Here is a 10,147-nt window from a genome sequence, read left to right as displayed (position 1 = left end):
AGTCTGTAGATCCAACCCAAAACTTAGGATTCCTTTTGGGCTTACAAATTTCAAAAAGCTGATAAATGACACTTATTCCCTTTGGGTCCCCTTAGTGGCAATAGTTTTCAGACCTCATCCATGATGAAGAAGTTGCCCGATGGCAATTACATAAGAGGATGTCCTACTATGCTTTTCAGCATTTGAAACACAGTGTCCAAGCATTTTATCAAGATTCAGTTAATTAAAGTACATCTCATCTTGTTAGGATGCTCCAAACATTTTCACTACCACTCTCCCTGAAGCAGAGGGAAGTTCAGTAGTCCTGTTTGCAAAAAAATACATTGCACGTTGAGCATTTCCACAATCCGCAATCTCAAAATCTGTAAAAGCAGTCACATCATTTTCATGTTAAATCGACGAGGACCTGCTTGTCCCTCTGCTGAGTCCACGTTAGTGCCATTAGACTTTGACCGAGGCACATATTCAACATCTATGTTATTTTTATGTTTTCCTTTTCCTCTGCTCCAAACAAAAAGGAGCAGGAAACAAAACAAGACAACTCCCAGGAACGTAAAACAACCCATAGCTGTTGACACTAAAATAGTCTTTAGGTCCAAACCAAGGGTCACGCCAGTCGTCCCATTGGAAGTGGCATTGCTGGGATCTGTGTAGTACTGGGTCCTGTTAGCGTAGAGTGATCCCAGACTTTTCACCGCCAGTGAAGTCATCAAGGTGTCATTCCCTGCAGTGTTAGAGGCAAGACAAAGGTACACTCCACTGTCCTGTACTTCTGCAGACTTGATCTCCAGTGTACCATTGTTGTGGACGGTCACTCTACCATGGCTTCTGCTTGTAAGAACTCGTCGACGAGGGGACAACCAGGACACAATAGGTCTTGGTGTCCCCTCGGCACTGCAGCGCAGCATTGCCTGCTGGCCCTCATCCACAGTGATCGTTTGTGTTTTATTCTCACGAATTTTTGGCTTGGTGCATGTTACGTAATATGACAGGAGAGTCTCCTTAACCTCCTTAAAAGGCCTACCACGAATACCTTCTGGCTTGCTGCATTCTGGCTGCAAATCCCCAAAAAATATGGAGTGCCTTTTCTGTAGGATCCACATGAGGCGACAGTCACACACTAAGGGATTGTTGTCAATAAGAAGAACCTCTAGTGCCTCAGGGGACTGAAAAACTCCCTTCTCCAATGTGTCCAGTCGGTTGTGAGAGACATTGAGGACTTTTAGCCCCCGTAAGCCCTGAAAGGCATAGGGCTCAATGGTGGTTAGTTGAGCTCCAACCAGATGGAGCTCTCGCAGCCGAACCAGCTCCATCAGCATCCCCCCTTCAATGTGCCTTATGCGGTTGTATGACAGGTTGAGGTGTGTCAGGTAGGGTAGATGCTTCAGGGCTTGGTAAGGGAAAGAGGACAAGTTGGTGTTGGTTATAAACAGCGTTGTCAGGTTGAGACCATGTAGGGTATTGGCTGGCACATGGTCTAGTGAAGGCCAATTATCAATTTCCAAATGCCGCAGCCGGAACAGCTTTTTGAACGAATATGGATGCAAAGTGCTGATGCTGAGGTATCGAAGATGGAGGCTGACCAGGTTATGCAGGTGGGAAAGGGCCTCAGTGGGTACAACTGTAAGGTTGCACCTTTCTAAGGTTAGTATCTCCAGGCTTAAAAGTCCACTGAATGCACGGTGAGAAATATAAACCAGATCATTGTCACCCACTTCCAAAAATTTTAGATTGTGCAAGTCCTGGAACATGTAATCCAGGAGAATGACAATCTTGTTGTCACTTATATCCAGACGGGTAAGATTTGTTAAGCCTGCAAAGACACCCAGCGGAATGAGCTTGATACGGTTGCTCTTGAGACTGAGAGAGTGCATATTAAACAGGGCATTGAAAGCGCCAGGCTCAACATAACTGATAATATTTCCACTGAGATCAAGTTCCTCAAGACCAGGAAAGGCAACAAAATCATCAGGGTTGATCATTGTCAGTTTGTTCTTACTCAGGTCCAGGATCCTGGTCTCTGTTGGGATGCCGTCTGGAATGCTGGGCATGCGCTTGCGGTGACAAACCACTGCCTTGCTCTGCGCAGAACACTCGCAGCGTGAGGGACATCCTAGGGTGGACCCCACAAAAACAGCCATGAGGGCCAGTCCCAGGAATGGCTGCCAGCATGAGACGACCGTGTGCAGCATGACTTTGCTCATACAGTCGACCATTCTGTCACGGTTCTGCAAGATATGAAAGAACAGAAAGGGAAAGAAAGAGTTTAGTTATGTACTCACTGACTTTATTGTAGTTACGTTAATGTAGAGTTAATTTTTTAATTAATACCAAACAAAGTCTACTATGGAGACATATGGCCCTTACATTACTAATGTCTGACAAGACTGAGTGCAGACTGATGCACAAATATCTCATTCTTGCTGGTGTCTTTCCAATTACTTATTAAATTTTGGGAAGTTGAACTGCTGGACTCCAAGTTTTGGATGGACGTGTTTCAATTAAATAATTTCTTTAACTTGCTTTTCCCACCAAACTTTTGAATCTGTTTGTGGGCAATAAATTAGACTTTGAACAAGTCTAAATGTTATATGGAAATGAGTTGTAGCTTTTACAGCTTATTACATGTAGATAAAATTGCTTTTTATTGTCCCTTGAAAGGGAATTTACTGCAAATATAAACCAGCTACACTAATCTAGGTGACACCCCATGATACAAACAATAATATTAAAAAGACACATCTCCAAACAGGATACATAAAGAGAATGGAAAAAAAAAAATCATGATAATATGCATGTTACTATGTGCAGTTCATGGGCAAGTACAACAAACCAAAATGGTTGGAGAGCATAATTTTGGTGGATTAATCTGATTTTAATTGTAATCATTAATATGAGAGTTTTAAGAGGCAATATACAAATGTCTCATATGTTTTATTCCAATTTAAAAATTCATTCAAACAAACAACCAAGTAAGTTATTCCTGGGATCATGTCATATATATGTCAGATTTTAACAGACCTACACCATTTTAAATGATTATTAATTATTAAATGTCTACCTGTATAAATGAAATGAAAAACATCTGGCATAGTTTAAATGTGTCTTTCATATATAATTATGTTTTGATAAAAATATGTCAAAACACAACCTAGTCTGGTAATATGGATGGTGTTTTTTTCATCCACCAGCCTACACATATATTTAAATCAACTTACTGATAAATATCACATGAGCACACATAGACAAGCAGATATATGAACTGAATGCACTGCTCGCTACAAACAGACTGGATGACAGGTTGCAAAGATTGCAGACCATCCCTGCCTCATTTGGTGTGTCATGGGCTGTGCTAACTTTAAATGACGAAAGGAATAATTTAAATTTCTCTCCAGGCTCTTAATATGCTAACATATTATAGCACAAAAATAATACAATGGCAATTCCAGTTAAAGAGAAACATTGGGTAAATCTGAGAAACCAGTTTAAATGTCCAAAATTTAAAAAAAAAAAAAGTAAATCAGTGTCAAGCAAGTGGTTATGGGTCAACTCAGTATACTTAAATTAGAAAATTCACACCATTGTTCACAATAAAACTATTTTCATACATTCGCAGTTCTAAATTTGAATGCTGTGTTCTACCAAAATGCAGGCACGAAACCAAACAGCCAACGGCAATGACTTAATTCACAGGATATTTCTATTTATTTCTATTTCTTCATTTTTTATTGAAGTGGCATGAGTTGTGCACTGTATGTCATTAGCCAATATTTCGTTTTATTTTTAAAATTTGAAATTATTTGTATATATTTGTAATACTTGTGTATCATGTATAGACTGTCTCCAGTCCTCTAAAAAAGATACATTGCCATACTTAATAGATACCAAATGGTCAGCTCTATATTTCTGCTGACATTTTCCAATGTGCATAGATTTGTTTAAGTGATCAACAGCTAATATATTTGATTTGAAAATAAAAGCTAAATTCTTAATGCCTCCATTAAACGTCATGCATTAAAGTGTATATTGTGAAGTGATCTGAAAAGAGAATTTATTTTAGGTGGCAGACAATGCTTAGTCGCTTAGACTAATAAGGTATTGCTCTTTTGCCTGATTTTATTATTATTGTTGTTAATTTTGAATCTTATTTATGCATCATGGTTCCTATACAAACCTATTAACCTAGAACTAAACAGGTTCTATGAAGTAAAGTATTGAAAAGATACTACTTCTGATATCAACCCATAAAAAATGGAATAGGAATCAGTTTAAAAACATGTAAACAATACCTGATCTTTGTGTTCTGTACAACAGTCAGGAAATAAAGTTGATAAGTTCAATTGATAAATTATTTTAACAGTAGAAACACATGGGTGATGTGATTGTGACACATGCACACAGCTCTAAACAGAAGATTTTTCATGTGTCATCATGTTTCTGGAGATTCTTCCTACATAATAACCATCTTATGTACACAGGCTGTCCACATAAATTGCAGCACCATATGATTCGATGGTTCACTAAGAGGGTGTCCAAACACGATAATTACTGTATGTCTCTGTAACAGTGTGTAATTAGAGTAGGAGTAATCCTGTGATCTAACCCACTCACCTGGATGAGCTGCTGAATGACAGAACTATAATGCCAGCGCAGCACCAGCAGCACCAGTAGGGTGTCTTGTGCATGAGCAAATGCTGCATAGAATTAATCCTATGTTTTATGCTTTGTTGGTGATGATGTGTGTGTGTTGATGTTTTGCATCAATTGTGTGTGACTTGGGTCAATCAAAGGACTTTTCAAGGTAACTGTTACCATCATGTATGGCTTCACATATTCCACAAACCAAAAACAAACATCTAGATCTTAGTATCATGGCGTGAAATAACTACTTGTACTCAAGCACTGTGATTAAGTAAGGATAAGCACTTTTAGTTCTGATGCTAGTACATATCGTTCTGATAATACTGATAATACTTTTGCTGAAGTAGGACTTTTTATATAATGGCTTTTTAGATTTCTCTGTTGTACTTGGTCTACCTCTCTTACTACAAATACAAACATTGTAGCTACAACATAAATTGAAATATCTCTCACTTAACTACAATTTCTCTGTAGAAATGGTGTAAAAAATAACTTCACATAGTCAAATGCAAGAATCTGTCAAAAATGGTCTTGGGATTATGATGATTATCAGGAATTAATGTAAGTGTATCTCAGGGTAAATTTTATTTTTACCATTTCTTTCCAAGATTTCAATTTTATCTCAATATTCTGAAAAATTCCTCTGACAGTGGCAGAAATCCTGCAATGCACAGTGAGATAAGCCTACACTGTGAAGGTGTTTCTAAAATGTGACCCCTGACCCACATTAGTTCAGGGCTGGATCCTAAGAGGGGGATGATAACATTTAATGGTATCTGACTCAGCATAAATCAGTGAACAGCCAATTTGCAGGGGTGCTGAGGTGCTGCACAATGCCATCATTCCATGCATACAGTAGGTATGCCCGAGTAGCCCAATGTGAACCTCAAACTTATGTAATACTTTTCCTTGCTATTAAATTGTTATTTATTCCTCCACTATGACAAATAAATGACAGAACATATTTCAATACACATGCATTCCTCTTTTTCTATCACAAACTAATTTCCATACAAATCACTGAAAATATTTTCAACCCATGATGCTATGATTTACTTTTCAACACAGCCCAAGGCTAACTAGTAAGTGGATGGGTAGGGATGACGTCTGTCTACCAGAGGGGTACTGACTGTTAGTCATGACTTTATTCCCTTGTCTGTTCTCTGAAATGTTTTTCATGTGTAAGATAGAAGTTTTTCTTTTGTACTGAACTCCTATTATACATAATAATAAACGTAGCTTCACTATAACACTATGATCACTGTAATAAAAAAATATTTCAGACTAATAAAGCTTTGTGTAATCTTTGGCTGCAGTACTATTTATTTGATTTCTATGTGATTGAACGCTACAAGAGGTTTTTAATCAGACAAATCTAGAGGTGAGAGTGGAACTGCTCTATACAGGAGATCAGAATCAGTGCCCAGGGCCTCTGCGAATTTCTGTCTCTCTCTCACTACAACTCTTTTACCCACTCTCTGAGTAGTATTTAGTCATCATATGTATATAGCACTATTTTGCTATCATTATATTATTATCACTTTTGGTTAAACTCTAGCTTCATTTTCACATTTGTTCGAGTTAACGGACTGAGAACAAAGACCAGCTGAATTGTCCATAGCACGATGGCTGATAGCGTATAATGACCAAATGACTCAGCAGCTTAAAAGGTACAGTAAGTACAGATTTACAGTCATTTTGTGTTAATAATGCGGAAATGATCTCATGTTGAAAAGCCCTGCGGTCAGTGCATGTTTAATTATATCTCTAATATTTATGTTAATTTTAAATATGGCATATGCAGCCATGGATCTGTATTCTTTCCTGTAAGCACCTTTGAGTTGCAGCTGCCAGAAATTTCATGAAAATATTTTTGTTGATCTTTTACTTTTTAATTGGAGCAAACTGAATCAAGCAATCATAGGTCAGTGTGCTCCTCAGTGTCTCTGGACACCCACTCTCCATGCTTGATTTTAAATTATTTACCAACTAATTAGCCACCTCACGGTACAGCTTGTTAGATGGCAACATGATCTTAGCAGCAGAGCATTTAAAGTCAGCTTTACTAAGATCTATTGCAGACATGTATATCTTTAAAGTTCAGCTGTATATAAATTATTTGACCTCTTTAAATACTTAAAAAAATCATGTGTTTTGAATCTATTTGAATGCAGGCTGCAGGAGCATAACAACCTGCTCATCCGTTAAAGGATTACATAAGCTGCCAGTTCAACGGAAAACATGAAAATCAAAGTTGGCATAATATGGTTTTTCCACACTTGCAGTGACACTATGTCATTGGTCGAATTTGTAAGCACCACATTCTGTTTACACTTAGTCTCTTAAGCCTGGCAAAGTAATGGCGGAAACCTTTTGCTTTTGCATCTTAAGGGTAAGCTTGTACACTCTGAATGCTCACTAGGCGCTTCTTATTTTGCCCAAGTAGTTTTAGGGATTTTATATAACTTGGCCTCTGTGCAATCAACCAATAAAATGCCACTTGTGAAATTGGCCTGTCTCTATCTTCTCTGGAAAGGTTTTCAGACTGTGTTTGATGTAGCCCCCAGGCACTGATCATTGCACATAATGCGATTCCTGTTTGCAAAGAAAAGCCTCCCCATGTTTATGGTGGAGGGTGGGAGACAGTTGCTTTCTTTACCCGGTAATTATCAACACCCCTTAAAAAGCATAATCAAAGCATCAAATTTTGATATTTTGACTTGGAAGATGGCTCCGAAGGAAGAGCCACATCTAAAGGCAGGAAAAGGAGGAAAATTAACATTGAGCTTGAGCAAAGCCGCTGAGGGAACGGGGCTGTGTGAGGAAGAAAACAGTAATGAAAGCAACATTATGTGTAATCATGCAGGGAGAGAATGTGCTACATACTGGGTGCAGCAGTTAGACAGCAAGCTCTCTTGTACATTAGCATCTGACATGGCTGCCCTCACGTCAATGAGTCCAACTCATCGTGATGTAAGTGGTTATAAAAAGGAGCGAATAACAAAGGCAACTCTTTCAGAAAGTGCCAAAAACTATGTTATAAAACACATCATGCACACTATTTCTCAAATCCATTTAAGACCGGGATAAAACCATGTCACCACTCTTCATCATGGTGATGCACAATCACTGCTATTCTCACTGGGTTACTAAAGTTTCTATGATCAAGAGATTTTGAATTCTTGTTTTCAAAGGACATGCAAAAGCAGTGTTTGATGTCTTAATTTCCAAGAAAACTGCAAAATAACAGTAGGTCCTTGTGAGGGTTTTTGTAACTCATCGTTTTATTTTAATGAGGCTTATATCATATAATGATGCCACCCTGAAGGAAAGAGGTTATTAACTTGCAGGTTAGTTCAGAGTCAGAGTGTGCAATTGACCCACCTTTTCAAAAGAGCATTGGCGAGTAATCAAATAGGATCATAATGAGAGGGAAGATACTGCAGTGCTCTTTGCCTTATCCATTATTGAGAGGATCTTTGTAAAGGGCAGCAAAGCTTTGAGGTGAGCCTGCCAACATGCAAAATGATACTGTAGTCCTTTAATAAACCACTGTCAGTTTGACTTCTCATGCAATAGAATGCCTCCTCAGGATGTGACCTGGATATAATTAAACAACTCTGCCTCCTTCAATTTTTCCAAGCACAAATACTTAACAGGAGAAGACGCTGATATTTCTAATGGGAGGAGTATAAAAACAAAAAAGAACAGCAGCAGCAGATGCAGCAACAACCTTGGTGGTTCCTCCTCCTTTTCCATTCGGCTGCTCCCTTCAGGGGTCGCCACAGCGAATCATCTGCCTCCATTTAACCCTATCCTCTGTATCCTCCTCACCCACACCAACTATCCTCATGTCCTCCTTCACTACATCCAAGAACCTCCTCTTTGGTATTCCTCTAGGCCTCCTTCCTGGCAGCTCTAACCTCAGCATCCTTTTACCAATGTATTTACTGTCCCTCCTCTGAACATGTCCAAACCATCTCAATCTGGCTTCCCTGGCTTTTTCTCCAAAACATCTATCATGAACTGTCCCTCTGATGTCCTCATTCCTGATCCTATCCATCCTCATCACTCCCAGAGAGAACCTCAACATCTTCAGCTCTGCTACCTCCAGCTCTGCCTCCTGTGTTTCTTTTCTTTTTTTGTCACACATCACACCTGACACTTTCTTCCACCCGTTCCAACCTGCTTGCACATGTCTCTTCACTTCTTTTCCACATTCTCCATTGCTCTGGACTGTTGACCCTAGGCACTTAAAATCCTCCACCTTCTTTCTCCACCTCTACTCCCTGTAACCTCACCATTCTACTTGAGTCCCTCTCATTTACACACATGTACTCTGTTTTACTGCAGCTAACCTTAATTCCTCTCCTTTCCAGAGCAAACATCTGCCTCTCTAGATTTTCCTCCGCCTGCTCCCTGCTCTCACTACAGATGACAATGTCATCTGCAAACATCATGGTCCACGGAGATTCCTGTCTAACCTCATCTGTCAGCCTGTCCATCACCACAGCAAACAAGAAGGGGCTCAAAGCCGATCCTTGGTGCAGTCCCACCTCCACCTTGAACTCCTCTGTCACCCCTAAAGCACACCTCACCACTTGTCTTACAGCTCTCATACATGTCCTGCACCACTCGAACATACTTCTCTGCTACTCCAGACTTCCTCATACAAAACCATAGCTCCTCTCTTGGCACCATCATACGTTTTATCCAAATCTAAAAAGACACAATGCAGCATCCTCTCACTCTCCAAGATCTTGTTAAGTAGCCCAGGCAAAAACTCTACTGCCACCTCTCCTAAACATTGTCTGCCCCAATTACCATTCTCTCACCACTAGGGATACCCTGAATCACCTTATCCAGAATTTCTCCTTCTCTTCTAACTCACATCCTACCTGTGGGGCATAATCACTGACAACATTCAACATGACAACTTCAACTTCCAGCTTCAGACTCATCACCCTGTCTGACACTCTCTTCACCTTCAGAACATTCCTAGTAAAAAACTCCTACTCCATTGCTTTTTCCATCCATACCATGATAAAACAGCTTGAACCCTGCTCCTAATCTATAGGCCTTGTTAGCTTTCCACCTGGTCTCCTGAACACACAAGATATCCACCTTTCTTCTCTCCATCATATCAGCCAACCCTCTAGTTGTCCCTGACAAAGTCCCTACATTCAAAGTCCCTACTCTAAGTCCTACACTCCTGCCCTTCCTCTTCTCCCTTTGCCTACGAACATGCCTTCCTCCTCTCCTTCTTTGACCAACAGTAGTCCAATTTCCACTGGCACCCTGTAAGTCAACAGCACCAGTGGCAGTCGTTGTTAACCCAGGCCACGACCAATCCGGTATGGAAGTCATATTTGTGATTCGCATGTTTGATTTGGCTTAAATTTTACGTCGGATACCCTTCCTGACACAACCCTCTGCATATACCCGGACTTGGGACTGGCACATGATGACACTGGATTGTGCCCCACTTGAATTAACCTTGATGGTT

At 39.9% G+C, this 10,147-nt stretch overlaps 1 protein-coding gene across 2 annotated transcripts in view; it reads right to left on the bottom strand.

Moving 5' to 3' along the window:
* Positions 1 to 374: 374 nt before the first annotated feature.
* lingo2 (leucine rich repeat and Ig domain containing 2) overlaps positions 375 to 10,147 on the bottom strand; it is a 177,520-nt gene continuing 167,747 nt past the window's right edge. For both annotated transcript variants that reach the window (XM_026330463.1, XM_026330464.1), the window contains one exon: positions 375 to 2,228. In XM_026330463.1, coding sequence (XP_026186248.1) covers positions 375 to 2,216 — 1,842 coding nt within the window. In that variant the 5' untranslated portion in view covers positions 2,217 to 2,228. The remainder of the gene's footprint in view (positions 2,229 to 10,147) is intronic.

The sequence above is a fragment of the Mastacembelus armatus genome, chromosome 10 (genome assembly GCF_900324485.2).
Source record: "Mastacembelus armatus chromosome 10, fMasArm1.2, whole genome shotgun sequence".
Lineage (NCBI taxonomy): Eukaryota > Metazoa > Chordata > Actinopteri > Synbranchiformes > Mastacembelidae > Mastacembelus > Mastacembelus armatus.
The sequence above is the reverse complement of the archived record's forward strand: the minus strand, read 5'-3'. Positions and strand labels throughout refer to the sequence as shown.